The 21,672-nt window shown below is 37.1% G+C and overlaps 1 protein-coding gene and 1 pseudogene across 3 annotated transcripts in view; both read left to right on the plus strand.

Moving 5' to 3' along the window:
• Positions 1-21,413, plus strand: part of LOC146520085 (nuclear GTPase SLIP-GC-like) — a 35,828-nt gene extending 14,415 nt beyond the window's left edge. Inside the window, exons 1-24 of one of the 3 annotated variants that reach the window (XM_085158049.1) lie at positions 2,520-2,682; positions 2,768-2,921; positions 5,857-5,918; positions 6,017-6,098; positions 7,184-7,296; positions 7,462-7,506; positions 7,607-7,636; positions 9,878-9,902; positions 10,080-10,160; positions 12,877-12,964; positions 13,506-13,722; positions 13,814-14,035; positions 14,931-15,137; positions 15,228-15,403; positions 16,017-16,110; positions 16,191-16,278; positions 16,407-16,528; positions 17,201-17,371; positions 17,455-17,609; positions 17,719-17,836; positions 17,931-18,039; positions 18,135-18,265; positions 18,500-18,581; positions 18,680-21,413. In XM_085158049.1, coding sequence (XP_085014175.1) covers positions 6,032-6,098; positions 7,184-7,296; positions 7,462-7,506; positions 7,607-7,636; positions 9,878-9,902; positions 10,080-10,160; positions 12,877-12,964; positions 13,506-13,722; positions 13,814-14,035; positions 14,931-15,137; positions 15,228-15,403; positions 16,017-16,110; positions 16,191-16,278; positions 16,407-16,528; positions 17,201-17,371; positions 17,455-17,609; positions 17,719-17,836; positions 17,931-18,039; positions 18,135-18,265; positions 18,500-18,581; positions 18,680-18,750 — 2,412 coding nt within the window. In that variant the 5' untranslated portion in view covers positions 2,520-2,682; positions 2,768-2,921; positions 5,857-5,918; positions 6,017-6,031 and the 3' untranslated portion in view covers positions 18,751-21,413. Of the gene's footprint in view, positions 1-2,519; positions 2,683-2,767; positions 2,922-5,856; positions 5,919-6,016; positions 6,099-7,183; positions 7,297-7,461; positions 7,507-7,606; positions 7,637-9,877; positions 9,903-10,079; positions 10,161-12,876; positions 12,965-13,505; positions 13,723-13,813; positions 14,036-14,930; positions 15,138-15,227; positions 15,404-16,016; positions 16,111-16,190; positions 16,279-16,406; positions 16,529-17,200; positions 17,372-17,454; positions 17,610-17,718; positions 17,837-17,930; positions 18,040-18,134; positions 18,266-18,499; positions 18,582-18,679 lie in introns of those variants that run through there. The other 2 variants (XM_085158048.1, XM_085158047.1) reach the window with 2 other exon arrangements.
• On the plus strand, positions 7,651-9,589 carry LOC146520086 (zinc finger BED domain-containing protein 4-like; annotated as a pseudogene).
• Positions 21,414-21,672: the final 259 nt, after the last annotated feature.

Consider the following 21,672-nt stretch of genomic DNA (forward strand, 5'->3'; position numbering starts at 1 on the left):
ATTTGATCTGAGAGTTCAAACTCACTGCTGTAATAACTAATAATGATTAATATAATAACTATAATATTGGCCATATCATATTTACACTGACTTTAGTCTCATGAACAACATTAAGTATTTGTTATTTACTAGCTAAACCTATATGACTGTTCAGTACAGATATGAAGCCCAACAATCATGTTTTACAGTCCTGTGGTCTCAGCCTCAGATACTTATTAAATCACACAAAGCTCATGTAGAAACAAACAAACGAACAAAATATGTTCTCCTTCATTTCTGTCAACCACACGTTTCCAGCTATCATGGTTGCTAGGCAACCTGGGCAGCGCGACGGAGGCTAGACCGTCCCATTTCACAAGCCTCACACTTCCAGCCTTAGCGGTCTTTGAGTACGCGGCCCTTGAGGACCTTTGAGGCTGCGTACTTTAAGGCTGCAGACCCTGAATTGGGATACAGCCTATGATGACCTGGATGACTGAGAAGCTTCACAGACATATCCCTTCTTTGTTATGAGCCTAACATGCGGGACATTACAATCTCTAGTTTATTAATTATAAATAACACCCAAAACAAGCTTTACACTGACATGCAATGTGAATGGAATTGTAGGTGAATGATTATTATATTTCATATTGTATTGTTAATCACCAATTAGTGGCCAATCACATTATATGGTGCTACTATAAATAGTAGCTGCCATCTGAGCAGCTGTTAGAGGTTGGCCACTTTGTTTCATACTCTTTCATACAGCCTGGGCCTGGGTGGACACTTAATAGCTTTAGAGCTTTGTTCGAGTTTTCTTCTGCCCATATCAGTATATATGTATATATATATATATGTTTACTTATTTCTCTTTTTTAAATTGTTACTTAAAGATTTTGAAAGATGTTTTGTCATCTGGATTTCAAAAATAGTTTTTGAAATGAGGTTTTTATTGAGAGTTAAAAAACATTTTTGAAGTATTTATTAATGGTTTAACAATTCATTTTGAAAGATTGTTTTCTAAATAGTGTTTTTGTTTTAAATTAAATTATTAAATAAGAAATTACCTATTTAATTTTTAAATAAATAAAATAAATGCAATTTTTTAAAAAATGAATTTACAAATGCATATTTCATTATACAATTAATTATTTCAACACAGAATTGTCTATTTCGATGCATGTGACTGTTCTGGTCTTCCATATGTGTCATCATTATTGGTTACTTGCTCTTGTCCTTATTATCCTGCCATGCCTCCCACGTCTGTCCCGTGTTGTCACATGATGTAATGTTTGTTTTTGTTGTGACTGTGTAAATAGTAAAGTAATAGCAGAAGGGAGGAAGGTGTTCCTCCTGAATACAATATTTCAATTAGCCTTAAATGATCTGCAAATGAATATAATGCAAATGGCTTGATCATAGTTTTTATTTGCCATAGTTTCGGTTTCTATTTATCATGACGACATTTATCTTTACACTCGTGCTTGAGATTACTGTAACCGGCCCTAAAAATCGTAGAAATATGGTATCTAACCAGATGCTTATTTTGGATGACATTACTTTGGCCTCCAGTAGCACTGTGAGGAATCTTGGAGTTGGATATGTCCTTCTATGTGCATATTAAACAAATATGTCAGACTGCTTTGTTCCAAGCTATACATACAAGGTCTTAAATGATCAGGCCTTATCTTAATAACCTTATAGTACAGTAGCACCCCATTAGAGCACTTCTTTCTCAGACTGCAGGCCTTCTTGTAGTTCCTAAAGTATTTAAAAGTAGAATGAGAGGAAGGCCTTTAGTTTTCAGGCCTCTCTTCTGTGAAACCTGCTCCCAATTTGGATTCAGGAGACAGACAATATCTCTACTATCAAGATAACCCCTAAAACGTATATTCTGTTTATACATTAATCTTTTAACTACTATCAATCTGGTTTTCTTCCCCAGCATGTCTTTGTGTTATCTTCATCCTCTTACCACAACCAGTTGTGGAAGATGGCCATCCCTCCCTGAGTCTGGTTCTGCTGAAGCTCACATGGGTCACATGGTTTTGGGGTTTTTCTCTGTTTGCATTGTTGCATTATTGTAGTTTCTTTACCTTACAATATAAAGCTCACAAGGCAATTATTGTCATGATTTAGCGCTAAATAAATTCAATTAAATTGGAATTTAATTGAAGTGAATCATGAACAAAAATAAACTCAAGTATTCTGATGCATTTATAACTTACTTGTTGTGTAAAGATCACCCCTTTCACCAGATTAGCATTAATGTTGCTTTAACTACTCATTAACAGCTAACAGGTGTCACTGTAAGAGAAGATTCAGTGCAAATGTTTCATATAGAATTTCACAGAAAAGTGCCACTTGTGACATGACAACTGATATTTTTAAATTATTTTGAATCTTCTTTTTTGTAATAACAATAATAGCAATAACTGTATAATTGGATTGGATACTGTAGTGGGTATTCTATCTATCTATCTATCTATCTATCTATCTATCTATCTATCTATCTATCTATCTAATGTTCAACATGGAGCAAAAAAAATAAAGAAAGCGGGATTATGTGACAATAAAAAATACTGGTACGATGTCACTGAAATCAGGCAAATAGATGTCCTGTGTTCAATCGTAGCTTCCATCTAAGCATCCCTTACTCGCTTCCGGGTCTTCGTCACCTGCCTTCTCGAGCTGTTACAGGTATAGGAGTCTTACAAATGTTGCTGCTCCCTCCGATTGAATTGGTTACATTTTGGTTGATTTGGTGATACTCCTGTTTTTGTAGAGATCACCTGCGGATTGTTTCCTCTGAAGTTTTCCTTCCATCGATTGCTGGTATGTTTTAATATTGTGCCGTATTTTACGTTTATTTTACATCGCAGTAAACAGGTGTATTATAGGTCGTAGTTGCAGAGAATCGGGAGACGCCGTTTTGATCGGTATGTAACTTTGATTTTACTTTAGACTTAGCATTATTTCTGTCACAATAGTCTTTTACTGTAAATGCTAAATTTACCGTGCATTTTCAACATGTCTGGCGCTGGGTGGGCGGCTGATAGCATTACAGTGGAGCCGCTACTGTTTCTCTGGCATACACTAAGAGAAGTGCACTTGCTTTGCCTTTATGCTTTGTATTGTCCCTTCTTTCGTTCGGGAATTATTCAATTCCAGCAGTTTGTGTTTATAACAACATCCCAGTACTGTTGTTTGTACTTGTTGTGTATGTACATTTGGTTTTTGAATGAACGTTTCATTTGTAAATTGATAATATACAGTCCTGATCAAAAGTTTATGACCACTAGAAAAATGGTTATAAAAAAAATATTTGCATGGTTGGATCTTAACAAGGTTAAAGTAGAGCTTCAACATGCAACAAAAAGAAATGGGAATGAGACAAAACAGTTTTTGAGCATGCGATGTATTGAAAAAAACAGGCTGATTAAAAGTTTCCGACCACATGCCTTTAAGGCCAAATCTGTGCAAAAATGTGGATTCATTGTCATTTTTTGATAAGTAACTTTTGAGGACATATAAATAGTCATTGACACACCGTCATTTTGGTGTGTTCGTGTTACATCATTCCCTTTTACTCGCACTGGTACACACGCAAAAAAAAAAAAAAAAAAAAAAACACAAAAAAGACCCGCACGAGAACATTGTATGTGTGCCTTGCTGTCCAACAGGTGCAGTAGTTTCTGATCCATTTTGCTTTTCCGTTTGTGCTCTGTCCTTTCATTATAATCTCTTTTTCTCCCTCATTCCTTTTTCTTTATTTATCCCTGCTGTCAATGCTTGGACATGGCCATATTATTCATGTAAAGTAATAACAGAAGCAAAACGAATGGAAATGAACATATTATGACTGCAAAATCTGCGGGACCGGACAAAAAATTTTTTTATTTTTATAGATAAATTAATAATTTGTTTCCTTTAATCAGGGGCTGAAGGAATAAAGTGGAAGTGAGTGGGTGCCTTAGTGGTGGTAGCAGTTTATGCACCCGTTGTCTGAGCTGCACCATAGTGTATGTGCACCTGTATGTGCAAGTGAGCCACACGTGTGAGTTGGTGGCTTTTCTGGACTTGTCCTCGTCTGGCATCCCATTCACCTATAAGCCACAGCTCTGAATTGACAGTACATGTGCAATTGCAATGTCTCTTTTAATTTGATTGTTTTAAGTGGATGTCAATAAATTGTTTATTTTACACTCAGGTCTGTTATAGACATGAATAAATAAACAGATAAATAGAGAATTTATAGGTTGGGGTTATCTTGGAAATAGCAAGTCTGTTTGGTGCAGTATCGCATTCAGATTATGACTGCAAAATCTGCAAAACGGGACAAAAAACATGCATGAATTATGTTGTTTTTGCCTGCAAGGCAGTGAAGACAGGAATGGGGAACTCAAAGCATTGTCCTTTTGAGTCTCAGGTTGAAGTAGCAGCTTTACTAATATTGACCTGTGACTATTTCATGGATTCAGTGCAGCTGCTGAATAGATCACCTTCAGTGTCATTAAAAACACTGATAATGTTACTTAGGACTAGGGATGGGTATCGAAAACCGGTTCTTGTTGAGAACCGGTTCCCACTGTTTCAATTCCTTGGAATCGTTTGCCATTTTTGCAAACGATTCCCTTATCGATTCCAGTCGCCCCGAATGACGTCACCACGTTGCGGAGCGTCATTTACCTGGCAGGAAACATGGCGGCTCAAACGCTAAAAAGTTTGGTTATACTTTACGAGAACGGATGACAACAGGGCAACTTGCAATACTTGCAACGTAGATATTTCATTTAAGGGAGGAAACACTACGAATATGCAAAAGCATTTGCTCACAAAACGCGCGATAACCTTAAATAAATGTCGTGTTTTTAATTCCGCTCCGGACTCGTGAATCTCAACCCAGCAGCAGCGGTAACGTTTGCACGTCCTCTCCCGTTAATACGGCGATCTGCCTCATTACAAAACCTGCCATTACTGTGCATTTAGGTGAAAAAAAAACTGATTTTATATTTGGTAAATGCATATATTCTTGTATCTTTTGGAAAGTTTTGTTTTAGGCAAATTTGTAAATGCATTGTTCTTTAGTTTCAGTTTGTGTATATTATGAAAACAATCTTGCCATGCTGTTGCATCACTTATTCAATCAATCTTGCTTCCTGCAGCCTTTCTGACCTTGTAAATAACATAGATGAATAACATAAATACATAAACACTGAAGACATGGAACAAATCTGTGTCATGTCATTTATGTTTATTCTTCAGAGAACTTCCTTTTGGAAAGTTTTTTTTTTTAAGTTTGGTGGGTTTTTTTTATATAAATTTTTATTTTAAACATAGCTTTGGAAGTAAACCCAGACTCTTTTTGTGCTGTTTTATCAAAATTGTGTTGACATTCTGACAAAATAGTAAAGAATCTGAGTGTCTCCAAAGAACACATTTGCTTGTCATACCTAACAGTTGCTGTTAGTTTTGTTTTGTCTTTATGTATTTGTTTACCAAAGTTATTCCTTTTTACATTTTTCCTAGCTGGGTTTTTTTTCCCCACATTCAAACAAAACTAAATGTCAGTGTTTCTATATTTACTCTTTCACTCACTCCTTATTTTTACATATCCACTAAGATCCTATAGTCAAACATCCAGCCATTTCCATCACCTCAGCAATAACACTAGCTCTTCCACCTTTTCGCACTTACCCTTACTCATCCCCTGACTACCATCTGTTTATGATCAGATCTGGTTCCGCTCACCTCCTTTTGTTCTACTTACCTTCTCTTGCTTTTTTGCTTTTAACCTTAATCAACTTTTGTTTTTAAAACTTCTACTTATTGTTGGACTTCTCCTTTTTTGTTTTTGTTCCTGATTGTTCCCAGTCTATGCCTTCTGGCTGACTTCACCCTCTCTGAAAGAACCTTTTCTACCTATTCAATAGCAGGTAAACTATTTGAACTTTTGCTCTAAACGTATTGTTTATATATCTGCCTATTCCTAGCAATTTTGTTGTTTGATTAGAAATTGCAATTTATCTTCCAGTTTCTCTTTTTGGTCATGGATGATTTTGTGAGAAACAAACTGACTGAATGGGATCTACAAAAGTGGATGGATAAATTTGAAGGTAAGGTATTACTATGCATCACTGATGAGCACAGATTTTAAACAATATTGATGTGATACAGTGTTTAATACGTCAGTTTGGCAAGCGAAAGGTCACTGGATTATTTCCAGCTGGAGATTTGGGTTTGTATCAGGAAGAGCATCTTTCTTTTACCAGGGCGACCGTGGCTCAGGGGGTTGGGAAGTGCATCTGTAACCGGAAGGTTGCCAGTTCGATCCCCGGGTGACTTCTCACCCGATCTCTAGGGGAGAGGCCAGCTACCCATTTCCGCCACTTGTATCTGCGATCTTTCAGTCACTCACAGCTCATTACCATACGTGATGGTAGGGATGTAGATCAACTGGTTAATTGAGAGCTTTGCTTTTACACTCAGCTATCTCTTCACCACGATGGAACAGAACAACGTCAACATCAATGCAGCCGCAGCACCAATCTGTCTTTTGATCTCCTGCTCCCTTCTCCCATAACTCATGAACAAGACCCGAGATATGTAATGTACTTAATGCTATGTGGACCAAGCTCATGCAACAGTTGTATAAGGATCAAATGGCCCATAACAATGGGTCAGACACCAAATACTCCAGAAACAACACCCACTGTGTGAAATCTATAATCCGGTTTTGAGATCCTTTCCCAAACAACACCCACTGTGTGAAATCTATAATCCGGTTTTGAGATCCTTTCCCAAACGCCTTAACGCCCACTCATATCCTGGGCCTGTTGACCTCAAGAAATCACATGGGTGGGGCTTGGTTTCACAATAAGTTCACCTGATTGTAACCTACACACGTTTTCACACCTTGGCTCATGTGAGTATGTAGAGGATCAACAGGGGGCTCTTGACCCCCTTGGGGGACACTCCCCTAGGACTTAAATCTGGGACTATCCACCATTTGGCCCTAGAACTGAAGAAGCTTCTCGGATGAGCGGTGAAACGTCTTCAAGCAACTTAAAGAAGTCCAGACACTTTTCTTTCTAAGCTCTTTAGACGACCATGACCTGGATGACTGAGAACCTTTTCAGACATGTGTAGTAATTTTAAAATGATTTGCACTTCTGCATTACTAAGATTTATTTAATTACAGATGAAGAAATTACAGAGGAAAGCTTTTATGAACTTAATGATGAACTCATTGATAAATTGATTCCAAAAGTTGGACCAGGATTAAAGTTCAAGAAGAGATTCAAGCAGTTAAAGGTAATTTTACTGTATGCAATTTAATATTTCTTATATTATTTTGTACATTGTAACATTTGGTCTGATAAATCTCAATTAATGCAAATCTGTGTTAGAATTACATTGGTATCTGCAAATTACAGAGTAAAACGAAACTATTTACCGGGCCTCTTTTGTTGTTGCTAGGAAAAACAAAGTGCAAATGAGGAAACAGTCAATTTATCTGCTAAAGTAAGTTAGATAAAATTTTGTTATAACTGGCTAAGATCAATAATAGCAATTATGTATTTCAGTTATTTTGCACTAATTTTTTTGTATTCACTATTAACAGGAGCGAGAAGATGCACCTGATTTAGATCGGGTAAGAATTATATATATATATGTACACACATTAGGGATGCACCGATACCGGTATCTGGTATCGGCCTCGATACCACATTTTCTAAAGTACTCGTACTCGTTAAAAGTCCCCCGATACCAGGGACCGATACCATGGTCTGAGACCTGTCTATGTTTGAGCGGCATGTAAGGGGTTAATCACAGGCGTCGAGTGCCCGCCCCCAGGCCCCCGGCTGCAGCTCAGAGCAGGGAGAAGGCGAGGCGAGACATATCAGCCGTGTGGAACTATTTTAAAGTGAATGAATACGACAAAACAAAGGCGGATTGCAAATTGTTCTCAGCGAAATTGTCCAGAGGAGGCTCAAAAGGTAGCGCATTTAACACAAGTAATTTAATCAAGCACATAAAATCCCAACTCGACAACGAGTACAAAGAGTTTACCCACGCTTATTAGCACAGAGGAACATAGCTGATGCTATAGCAGTGGGACGGAAAATAGTTGGGCATTTTAAACATTCCGCCTTAGCCTACTCCCGCCTCGAGGACATTCAGGGACAGCTCAACCAGCCAATAAAGAGACTGCAGCAGGACGTACAGACGCGCTGGAACAGCACGTATTACATGCTCCAGTCCCTCATTGAGCAAAAGCAAGTGCTGGGCGTGTATGTGTCCGAGCATGAACTCCCTGACTATCTCACTGCTCACCAATGGGCTCTTATGGAGACGACTGTTGCCATCCTCGCCCCCTTTGAGGAACTAACTAAAAAAAGTGAACAGCTACGACGCACTAGCCTCTGATGTCATCCCAGCTGTGACTGTGCTAGTGAGACTTCTAAACAGAGAAACAGACGAGGACCACGGCGTCAAGACAATGAAAGAAACCTTACTGGCAGCTGTCAAGAAGCGCTTCAGTGACGTCGAGACCAACCCACTGTACTTCATCTCCACCATACTCGACCCAAGGTAAAGTCTGTGTGCTCTAGGTATTCAATGATAAACTACAGTACTAAATGTAAGATTATTTTACATCTGAAATATTATATATTTGTAACTAAAATACACAAATAGAAATGTATGCAATATATATAATATGAAATACATTTCCCTTATTACTACCAGAAAGTCAAATGGCTGGCATTTGTCACAGTGGTTTAGGGGAAGCTAAATTCAGTCCTATTTTTCCACATATTAATACATTTATGAATTTTGTGCCGGTATAAAGATCGCTTCTTCTCCAACAACACTGCTCCAGAGGCCAAGCTGCACCTGAAGCAGGAGCTGCAGATGATGTCCAGAGCTGAGGCAGAGGGGAGTCGGGCAGAAGCTGCAGAACCTCCTGCTAAACTGTTCCTCAAGGCCCAGGCCAGCACTAGCAGCAGTCTGGACACTGTATTTGACAAAATCGCTAAGGAGCAGCCCCAGGCAGCACAGCCGCTGGCAGCAGGTGCTGCCATTGAGCTCCAAGCCCTCGTGAAGACTGTCCTCTGAAGTACTGGGGTGTCAACAAAATCAGGTTCCCCACTTTGGCTAAAATAGCCCGTAAATACCTCTCAGCTCCATGTAGCAGTGTGGAAAGTGAAAGGCTTTTTAGCTCAGTGTCACACATTATAGATGAAAACAGAAACAGTCTGACTGCTGATAATGCAGAAAAGCTACTTTTCTTTATAAAAAAAAACCCTGCCACTCACTTTTTCTCTCCATTAAGTGAGTCATCTTAGACTTGATGTTAATACCTACCTCAGTTGCACTGACTGCCACAGTTCTATGTTGGTGGATGTTGTTAGTTTATTCAAATATTGTGCACTAAAAAGCAAAGATGTTTATTAATGCCCCTTGTGTTGTTCAAAGCAGCAGAGTTTAGAATAAACTGAAAAAAATACTTGAGTTGCACTGTCACCGTTTAAAATTTTTTTTCATAATTATTTATTCTGTAATATGTTGCATACAACATGCTTTTCATTTTAAATAAATGTTCTTAATTCCAAACCAGTCTCTTGTTTTTTTGTTGTTGTTTTTTTTTTTTTTTTTGTTAAATTATAGGACTAAAGCTGTTACCTGTAAATTTAAATCATGTTTTTATTAAGTACTCGGTATCGGCGAGTACTGAAAAGCAAGTACTCGTACTCGTACCCGTACTCGTTTTCCAAAAGAGTGGTATCGGTGTATCCCTAATACACACACACACACACACACACACACACATATATATATACTGACATACATATATAAAATCTCATGCATTAATGTGTACATTGATCCCCAGGTTTTCCCATCCACAAGTGGTAAAGGTAAGATGTATGCCATCTTATTTATTACAAGCAGTATTAAGCAGTATTTTCAAGACAACAGTCACTTGGACAGAAGAATATCATTGAAGTTAAATATTAAATTTGACTCCTGAGCAAATCCCAGATAACAAAGTTATATATTTATCCTTTTCTTTAAATGTTTTTCTATCCAATTAGGAAAGAGAAAGTTCGACCAACTGGACGAGTCCAGCAAATTGCAACCCCTAGCTAAACGACAACGTAGCTCCCAACCATTGGGTATTTCTCTCTAAACATTGGCCATTAAACAAAACTGCCATTTTTTAATGTATTGGTTTATTGGTGTAAAAGTATGTTATTACAATTTAATTTTGAAGAGGCAACAACATGAGTGCTACATATACCATAATTAAAGTTACCATATTGTGTGCCTGATACATTACATTCACGCAGGCCCTCCCAGGCCCCCATACCTGGGAGGGCCTGAGATGCTCCCAGAGAGCGAAGACGGGACAAAAGTGCATTCCAACTCTCATGCACACATATACACATACTCTGCACTCACCCAATATGGAGACAAACAGAAAAGGACACTGTACACACACCTACACTCCCCAAACATACTCTATACCCCAGGTCCAGATACCCCTGCCCCCGAACTGGAGTTACTCTTGCTGAGACTGGCAGGAGCTGAACCACTCCCTGAAGTGGTAGCTTAGTGAGCTGTGATTGGCAGGGCTGGGTTTACTCATATTTCTCCTCTTCCAGCCTATGGGCTGGTTAATGGGTCATAAATGTCATTTGTATGAATGCAGATCAATGACAGTTGAAAGCTTCAGGCCGGAGGATCCTTTCAGTATCTTTGCTATTCTCAGGATTGCGCTCTAACACATAGAGCTCACATGGTGTTTCTGGGATCTGTTGTAGTCACCCTCCCAGTTTGGGGATTACTGCCCTGAGTGCTCTGATTACCATGGTGGGGACCACTCTGCTTCCACCCTTCACATCTTATACAGTTCTTCTCTTAGCCCTTGGAATTTCTCAAGCTTCTCGTTTTACTTCTTCCTAATTCCATCATATCTTGATATAGTTACATCTATCACTACAGCCAGTCTTTTTGCTCCATCTCCAGGCTTGGTGGGGCTGCTGTTCTCATATTCTTCCCATGCTACTTAGCGTACACCTTAGATGGTTTACTGAAGAGCATCTGGCTTGTCCTCCTGGCCTCTGTCTTTCTGGTGTACCTCTTTAGGTGGCTAGTGAAGGCTATGAGTCTTTGCTTGGCATTTTATAAGGCTTCAGGCATGGGTAGCTTTCTGAACTTCTTAAGCATCCCTTTCTTCATCACACCTTTCTCCAGCTCTTATAATTGGCTGACTTCCATCCTTGCTGCCTTGATCTTGGCCTCTAGTCTCCTTTTTCATGGAGGATACTGCTTCTTGTGGCCTTTTTTTTATCTTGTATCCAAGCATCCCAAAGATCACTGCTTCTGTGGTGTAGATCAACTGGTTGGTTTCAGTGATGGTCATAGTAAAGATTATCCATAATGCTGCATTTACTTCTTCTAGTAGACTGTCAGAGGATACATGTCATACTCTTGGTAATCAACCATGGAGGATCCAGGTTTCTAGCTTAGCCACAATATTTTCTTTAAGCTCAGCTGCTCTCGTACTCAATCCCTTCAATACACCAGTTGTTCTTGGAGCTCTGTGAGACCTAACATGACCTGTCCCACCATAGCATCCAAGAGCAGTTACTTCTCTTGGATGCTGGTACAATGAGCTACTTGTTGTTTTGCCATTAGTCTAGATGTTAGTCTAAACAGGTTTAATCAGATTGGTAAAGCTGTTGTTTGGTTAGCATATCTTAGTTGCACTGCAATGTGACATGTGACAATTAAAAGCCACACTTTAGAGATTAGGTGGCATATCGTCAAAGTAGACATTAATTTTTCCAGAATCCTTGAAAATCTCCTGAATTATGTCCTTTCATCTATTTTCTTACCATGGTAATTTCACCTTTCTCCATCCCTTCCTCACTCTTTTGTGGACTGCTGTCCCTCCTGTACTTCTCCATTTCTGATGCTAGTAACATCAGCCTCCTGTGAGTGTGAGGGCTTGTTACTTGTTGGTGTCGGTGGTGTTGCTGGTACCACTGTTAATGGTGCAGCTGCTAACATGTCAGTTACCTTGACATATTTTGTTGCATTTATTGTAAGTGGATTTTTTTTTTCAATTTTTCTCTCTTAGCTTTTCAGATTCATCTTTTCATCACTTCTTCCACAATAAACTCTATTCTACAAGGTGTGTGAGTGCACAGCAAAGGTGGAGAGGGCCTGGTTGTGTTAAGCATTTTGATTGGGTAAAACAGTGTCAGTTAATGACTCAGCCGCTGTCAGTGTTTGTGTGGATGGTCCACAGCAGCCCTTCTATTGACTCATTGGTCTAAAAGTGCATTTACCCAACAGGTAAATGTCTGGTATGCCAGATTATAAGGCCTGGTGAGAATTAGAGAGATTACTTTGTGTAAGGTCACTGAGACAACTGGGGTGGATGATATTCTCCTTGATTTTTCTCAGGGATCTGTATGTGGTGGGATTGTTTTGGTTGATATGCTTCTACAATTTCACATGGAGGTGGGACAGTGCAGTTAGACTGACAGACCGAGGTGGTGGACTACCGCCAAAAGGTCTTTGCCAGTGTAGTGCTAGGCACAGTCCAGCTATGAAATAAACCTTTTGACTCAGGAATAAAACTCCAGCCATCGTAATCATCACGTAAATCACATCATGTATTCTGCCAAAGATATTTGAGGTTTTCATGGGAGTTTTCCAAACCAATCTATATGTGTTTTTTGGGATTCACCAGGGTATTTGATCCTGTGAGAAAAGTCTTTTGCGTCAAATTCAGATTCGGACTCGGATTAACAGTAGAAGATGGATGGATCCATAGGTTTATAGCTCCTGCTAAATAGTTGTTTACTTCTTTGCTTACAGAAGCAATCGTTCTGTCTGATGTAAAAAACATAATGAAATTTGTCCATGCCAGACTACACGAGAAAGACAAGCTCAGTGCTTTCCTGAAGTGAGTATTAAGTTTCCATATTCTGTGTTGTGTCTGTGTAGCCATGTTAGAAAACCATGTTTGTTTGTTTGCCAGCAAGTGATTCTAGAATCATAAATAAGCATGGTAACATAAACATTCATTCCTTATTTAATTTGCAAGACTCAAGACCTTTTTACTATTACTCACTTTATTAGTTAGTTTAAAGTTGTATTGCTGACAGACAGGTTATAACAGAAAATGAATTATTCCAATGCTTTTAGTGTGGATCACAGTTAGTCTCACTTGGATTTGATTTAAGTCTGCCAGACTTTTATTCTTGTGAATTTCTGGTAAGTCTGTATAGTACAGCTACTTTTATTTGCTGTTTATGGTATCCATAAATTTGAGGTAAAAATGTAACTCTTCAGCTACTAAATTTCTATATTTTTTTTCTGAGATAGCATCTAAAAGATTGACTTGTTAGCAAAAACAAAAGCTATAGAAACGTGAAAAGCATTGTGATAATTATTTGTGTAGTCAGTTGGATCAGTTAACCCATATTTACAATCTCATTTAACAGGAAAAAAATTAGTGATTTGGAGACAGACAAGAGGGAGCTGGTTGGTGTCTTTGGTAAAACTGGGGCTGGAAAGAGTTCTCTGATAAACGCCATCATTGAAGAGAAGAACCTTTTGCCTTCTGGAAGTGTCAGTGCATGCACCTCAGTCATGATCAAAGTGGAGGCTAACACGCAAGGCTCTAACTATGAGGCAGACATTGAGTTCATCACACCAGAGGTCAAATTAGTTTTAGCTGTAGAAATATAATTTCTTATTATTCTGGGTTTAGGCCCTTTTAATAAAACTGAAAAGCATTTTTGTTTTTAAGGAGTGGAAAGATGAGTTGTGGTCATCTCATCAGTTTCTTGGGGATAATGAAGACTGTGAAATGGATGTTGATAATGACTATCATGACATCAGTGAAAAGTTTTCAGCGCTCTATGGAGAAGAATGGAAAGGAAAGTCCTCTGAAGCTCTAATGGATGGGAAATATTTTAGAGAAATTCCAGAATTTCTCCAAGGCAGGAGGAAGATTTTGTCATGTGAATCAGTAAGACATCACTGCTCTATTACTTACTGATGTATTCTTGCAAGGGTGATGTATTCAGGATGGTTCAATTTACATACATTAGTCATTAGTTTATAGTTTCTTTTTAGCCCTGTGATGGACAGGCAACCCTTTCCAGGGTGTACCCCAACTTGCCATATGGCATCTGGAATAGGTCTGTGCCCCCTTGTGACCCTAAATTTAATAAGTGGAAGAGAATGAATGGATGGATCTATCATCTTAAAACCTTTTTCTATTTGAAAAGTTGGCTCAAAATTCAAGTACAGCTGAAGTATGTGTGTTTTTGAGTCATTTTAATAAAAATTGTCAAATTTCAGGATTTTACTGCTGTTAAATGTCACAACAAATTTGATCTGACCAGTATCTAAGGGTTAAATTACACCAAAACAGTCCTACTCTGAACAAATGCAAATCTGCACTTGCAATGTGCATTGTTTAAGTTGAATTTAACTTTGGAGAAGAGGACAAGGTGCAAGAACCCAGACTTTAATAGTCTGATTCTGGGTTATGATTTTACAATGTGCAACACAGTGAATGTGTGAAATAAATTAGGCCCACAATCCCATTTGTGCTCCCAATGTGATGCACTGATCTGGTATTAAACCAGAGATTCTTACAAGGCTGCTATTTGGGGTCTTCCTAACATCAAAGCTGGTTGGGTTTGTAAGGAGTTCACATTTGCTTTAAAAACAGGAAAAACATGCAAGTAAGTAAATATCTTACAAATAAATGAAATACTTATTTTCTTCTGTGTGCACTGTTTTTTTTTTTTTCATTTGTGCTTTTCTGTCATATTTTATGCTGCTCTAAAGTTTTAACTTGTAAAACACTTGTAGTGCTTAGAGTAATGATGTCTTACTTTTTTTAATTATTGCAGGCTAAAGAACTCTCTGCAAGATGTGTCAAATACACAAGAAGTGACTCTAAACAGGGAAATGGTAAAGATGTAAAGAAATGGTACTGGCCTCTAGTGAAATGTGTGACTGTCAGGGTGCCAAACAATGATTTTCTCCAGCATGTCACACTTGTGGACCTTCCTGGAAATGGTGACCGTAACAAGAGTCGAGATAAAATGTGGAAACAAGTAATTTATTCACATATTCACTGCTGTCTTTTTTTAAATATGAAGTTTTGATAATACGTTACTTACAGTTGAATTATAATATTCTTTCAGATTGTTGAAAATTGTTCAACTGTGTGGATTGTAACTGAGATTAATAGAGTAATCGCAGAAAAAGAAGCCTGGGAGATCCTGGAAAGTGCCAGCAGCTATATTGGAAATGGTGGCGAGTGTCGACAAATCCTATTTATCTGCACTAAGTCAGATCACATTGAAGATTCAGATGATCAGTAAGTACATTATGACACAAAATGTGTATAGCTGCACACCCAATTCTGGAAAAGCTTTAGGTGTCAGACAGATGCCCCACAACAGGCTCTAGAATACTTCAGTATACCATAGAAGTTCAAGGTCAACTTAATAACTTCAAGCTGCAGTGACGAGTTCCAGTGGCTGTAAAATGAGCCCCATTTTGCAATCCTCATGGTGCCACCTTCTTTCCAGAGAAGTGAGGTTTTCCCCTTATAACTCTTCAAACAAGCCATACTTGTTTAGTCTTTGTTCTTACCATATCATTGTGAACTTTGACATTTAAAATGCTAACTGAAGCCTGTAGAACTTGACATGTAGCTCTTGATTTTTTTTGTATTTCCCCAAATTTCACTGAGAATTTCAGTCTGACGTTGAGGTGAATTTTCTAAGATGGCCACTTATAGGATTGTCTCAACAACGTCTGCTTTTGAAGCGGTGCTCACTCGTTAATTAATTAATCAAGTGCATTTTATCAGCAGTACCTAGCTGTTACGTACCCAGTAAGGGTGCACTTATTGCTTATTTAGAAAGGGTCTAGTTAGAGACTCCCCCTTACTGTCCAACTATATGTGCAAATATCTTTTCTTCTAGTTCAGCAGCTCAACGCCGGGACCTTGTAGTTAAAAGAAACATGCAAGTCAAAGATGAAGTGAGGAAAGAATTCAGCAGGCTACACAAAATTAAGGTGAGCAAGCTCAAGAAAGCTAACACAACAACTCTTTTTTAATGTTAAGATTGTGTTCAAATGAAATCCATTTTCCCCAGAAACACTTCACTGATGACCATTTCAAAGTCTTCACAGTGAGCTCCAAAGAGTTTCTAAAAAAGAAACGCTTAAATGCAGATGAAACTGGTAGGTAAAGTCTTCTTAAATGACCATATTGTAGCTAAGAATTTTTTTTAACTGAAACAAGAGTGAATGATTTAAATCAAAGTATGCACAGTCATGTAAAATTTCAGCATTCAAATTCCTTTTAACAGAAATACCCAAACTTCAGAGATTTTTGCAAGATCTCAATGACTGTCACTCAGAGACATTTAACTATGTGTCTGGAGCTTATGGGATTCTGTCTTTGATTCAAGGGGCCAACAGCAGAGGAGTGGTAAGTGGTAAATACTCAGATTTGTGATTAATATGTTTTTAAAGCTGTGTTTATTGAAAGTAAGTTTAGTAAAGTGTGTTCAGTTTCACTGGAAAATGACAAGGTGCACATGAAATGTGAATCTTAAAGATTTTTAGGAAAGCGCAACAGCAAAGTAAAATACAACATTTTATAAAGCAGGATAAAACACAATTTTCAACTGCTTGAGAAAATAAAAGAAATTTACTCAGAAGGGAATTTTTAATCAAAGAATATTGGTATGATGTATGTTTTTAAACAGTTTCATTAAATCCTGAAAGCATGTTGTAAGTGAGGAGAGGGCCAGTAGAACAGTTCTTGCTGTTGTGTTAGATGTTCTTACATTCTTAGACATGAATAAGAAAGTGCCAGGATAGCACTTCTCTAAGATAAGTTGCAGGTTGTGAATAATCCAATATTGGATGTTGCGTTGAGTGAGTAGATGATGAATTAGTAATTTTGAATCTCAAAGTTCTGTCCAAACAAACCAAAAAATATTGCCCATACCTATTCCTTAATCTGAAATGCTGCTTTTTTTCTTTTTCTTTTTTTCGCTTGTATTTTTACTTTTGACTCGTTTGTGAAGCTCTTTTTAAAATTGACATAGTTTGATAAAAAATTGTAACATGTTCTTTTTTTTAAATTTTATTTTAGGCTAGTAAAAAACATGTGTGTGGAGAACTTGAGAAAACAATGAGCCAACAACTTACGCAAGTCGCAAAAGCAATGGAAAAGGCCTATAGGACTTTTGAGACATGCCTTAGCAAGGGAGTTGAAAGCTCCATCTGTTCATATGGACAAAAACTGAAGACCTTCTTGTATTATGTATGTATAAGCTAGTTCCATCAACACAAGCAACTTTGCATTTTATATAATTATGTGTTAAAATGTTCTCTACTTTGTTTCAGAGAAAGAAGGGTAGTGCTTTTCACATGACATTAAAGCGTGTTGTTCAGAGTGGTGGCATCTACAAACCAAAAAAAGGGAAGCAAATAAACATTAACATGATGTTAGCTTCATACTTGATGGACAGCATTGATGAAGATTTCAGAAAGACCTTCCCGTAAGGATACACATTATATACCACACCTTTTAACAAATAAAAACATGAAATGGATATGTAAAAGTCAGTTTTAAAATAAAAAATTCTACTTCCTGTTTAAATGTTTCAGAAATGAAGTTAAATGCGGCGCATTTAATGGTGTAATTGAAACATTTTCACTTAACACCGATTTTTTGAATAAATGCCACAAAGATGTTGAACTGCAGCTGAGATTCCTCAAGACAGAGGTAAAAGATTAAACTTCCCAATATTAGTGAAAACTGAAAAATAATGATTCTCATATATATATATATATAATTTTATTTATTTATTTTTTTAAAGGAGGAAAAAATCAAGGCAAAACTCAATAAAACCATCCGGACGCAGAAGAAAGATGTCTACAACAGTGTGACACAGAAAATTAAAGAAATTATGGAAGAAAGCTACATCCGTAATAAAGAGATTTATAAGTTGCCACTAAGATACATTTCTTTTTATCATGATTCTGCATCAAAAGTCTGACAGACATTTTATGTCTTACTCTAGAGGCCGCAGCATTCAGAGGACCAGGCACACTGAACAACATGAGGGAGACTATTGAGAGACATGTGCACTCAAATAAGAGCATGTTTGAGTGGGCGAAAATTACCATGTTGGAGAAGCTGAATGCCTTGATGGTTTGTTATATTTTATATTTAAACATAATAAGAACACAATTTAAACCATACTGTTGCACATCAATTTTTCTTTGTCCAATATTTACACAATGCCTTTTTCTGTTTGAGTGGATATTATAAGAAATGTGTGTTTCCCTCAGTCCTAGCAACCTCTAACGCATCTTAAGTTATGTTTTTAAAATGTATTTCTCACTGGTTCTTTGATAAGTGATTAAAAGTTTGGTACTATTTTAGCAATACATCCTAGAGACGCTGCAGAAAACGATGATGGAATCAATTGAACTCTCACTTAAGACTGATAACTGCTCACTTCCAGGTAAACATTTCTAAAGACAATAAATACAACTTCAACTTCACCGAAACCTGAATATCTTATTTTTAAAATTTTTGACTTTTTTTGTTTGCTTGTTTTAGATTTTTCAGCAGAGCTTTCAATGGTGAAGGAAAATTATGACAAACTTGAAAATAGCCCAGTCGTCAGATGAAGAAATGTCACTAACTGAGGGAATATCAAAAGTTCATATTTTGACTAGGAACTGATTCCACAATTTTACTAAGGAGATTCTCAATTTTCAATATTGTATTTGTTTTTTAAACATACAAATTTCAATATATATTTTAAGCAAATATGATTTCCTTTCATGTTCCATGTTATGTTAAGATTTCTAAGTATCTTTTCTATAGTTTTTAATTCTTTCAAGCATATGTTTTGTTTTCAATTTTATATTTAAGTGTTTTTTACTATTATTATTATTATTGTACCAACGACAGTTTCTTTTCAAAATGTGTCCTATATTTGTTCTACTTAAACACACTTAATGCAGTTCTGAAATCAGGAGCACACTTCCCTATCCACTTTAGAATTTGTTTGTACACATTACAATTGTTTTGACATGCACATCATTACCAAAGACATTATATTTTTGTGTTGATGCATTTTCTTTTTAATCTTGCAGCTTTTTGCAATTTTTTTTACTTTTGTCAGTAATAAGCAGAGATTTGACTGTTTTGACTGTTGACTGTTTTCAAAAGTGTGTGAAAGAGTGAGGCAAGTTGGTTACTGTCAGTGGCAGCAGTGAAATTGTCCTTCAGTTAAAAGCAAATAAAAATGTATGTTCTCAGAAGAAGTTTAGTTGAAACAAATAAAAGCATGTAACCACAGAGAAGATGCAGTGATGTGGTGGAGGACATGCAGAGGGTGTGACTGAAGAGAATCCCAAGAATAGAGTAAAATGAGGCAGATCTGCTATGGCGACCCCTAAACAGAAGCAGCTGAAAGAAGATGATTCACATATATCTTCCTTTTCAACAATTGCTCTTTATTTATCTTTGTTGTTGCAATTCTCTTACAAAAGTCAGTAAGGTTTTAGAGTAAGTGTCCAAGTAGAACAGTTTTGGCAAGTTTTTTTAAAATATTTTTTACTCATTGGTCACAGAGCTGAGACATACTCCACAATAATGGTCTTGAATGAAAAGTTTTTAAGGACAAATATTTGCTTATTGTACGATGATGGTTCATATCAATGACCACATGAGAAATGTTGCAAAATAGAAGAAACTATTAAACTACGACGAAAATGACATCATTCAGCTATTTGCAACATTTTTTTATTTGTTTTATTTAGTTCAATCTGCTCTAAACCTAAAGGTGTGCATGTATTTGATATTGTATACTGTTCAATAAAACATTAGTAAAGGTGCAAATTGTGAGAGGGTAACTTTTGTTGCCAACCTTCTTTTTGTGTTATTCTTCCAGAAAAGGTTACTTTTACATGAAGAATTTTTTTAAAATCAAAATATACCACAACTTCAGAAATAAGGGCCGAGAGATTTCAAAACAGAACTGATCCAGGCCTTTTAGTGTTTTGGGTGTGGACTGTTCTCCCTGCTTCGTTTGATTCTTGTGCTTGTTTTCATGTCTGAAGAGGAGGACAGAAGCAGAGGTTAATCATGTGTACGAGAAACAATTTGCTTAATGCTAATTTTCCTGTACCTTTGGGAAGTTTTGCATTAAGTAGATTTGTGTATGAGAACAAAATGTAAATGGAAAAGTGGCAGGATTTGATCTTTAGTTCAGTTTCATTTTCTTTTTATCAGAAACTGAAAGTCACTCAGTCTTGTTGTCATTTCATTAAGAACATGACACTTTTTTGCCACCAGCAGATTTTCTTATCTATGGCGTTATTTTTGTGCCACTGTTCTGAGCGTAGTAAAAATAAATTGCAGGCGCAAGTGTTGCATTTTGAGAAGAAATTTATTTTGAGCAAAGAAAAGCTAAATTTGAGTGAACAAAATTCACTGTTGCGTGCAAAAATTGTATTTCGGTGTTTGCTATTATCCATACACACACAATAGCAGCCCCTCCCGCTCAGTTTTTGCATTTACGCTTGCTCGCAATGTGTTGCTCGCGTTCTCAACATTTCTGCCCATGTGCATTCAACTCTTTCTGTACACCGTTATATTTGTGCCACCAAACCAGCCAATCTCAAACTTGCAAAAAATCTGATTGACTGTTCTGGTCTCCAATCAGCTCGAGATGCAATATCCCGCAATGCATTTCCTCCAAAACTCAAATGAGGCAGTGGCAGAGGAACGCAGAGTGGCAGAGTTTGAAATATTACTCTTTCTGGATCACAAAAACTTTTAAGATATTTTCAGGCAAGAATGGTGCTGTGTAAACTTCAAATATCTGCTCGATTTATCAAGACATCACATATTTGCAAAAGTGCTCTTTCAGACCATCTCTGAATCGAAGAGGGGGCCTAAGGGTGCATCTTTCGCCATCTTACAATGCTGTGATTGCAGCCATTCCCCAACTCCAACTGATAAATTAAATAACTGTTAAAGCCACAGATGACTTTTGATGATTATACTGCTGTAATAAAATCTGTTTCTTGGCAATAATTTTTATAAGCTGTCTTGACAATTTATCAATTATTAAAGCTCACTGGTGGTTTCATTGTTTATTTTGCTTCCTGTTGGAGTCACACATCTGGATTTCCCAGCACAATGTGATGTAGTTTTTATATTATTTCTTGTTCTTGCTTCCTAATCTGTACTGATTCTAAAAGAATGCGTGTAGTTGATATTGTATACTGTTTAATAAATCTTGAGTGAAAGCAAACATTTATTTTAGTCATAAGATGGAAACATTTATTATAACATACATCTTTTAACCCTAAAAGCACCAAACTGCATTTCAGGACCAACATACAGTGGTGTTAGAACGTGTTTGCTCTCTTCCTAATTTCCTATTTTTGTGTTTGTCACACCTCAGTGTTTCAGATCAGCAAACATACAAGAAAAAAAACATATCATGTAGGGGGCAAATACTTTTTCACATTACTGTAGTTTGAAACACTCCACAAAAATTACAGGTTACATTATGCAGATTGTAAGTTAACTAA

Source organism: Neolamprologus multifasciatus, chromosome 4, assembly GCF_963576455.1.
Source record: "Neolamprologus multifasciatus chromosome 4, fNeoMul1.2, whole genome shotgun sequence".
Lineage (NCBI taxonomy): Eukaryota > Metazoa > Chordata > Actinopteri > Cichliformes > Cichlidae > Neolamprologus > Neolamprologus multifasciatus.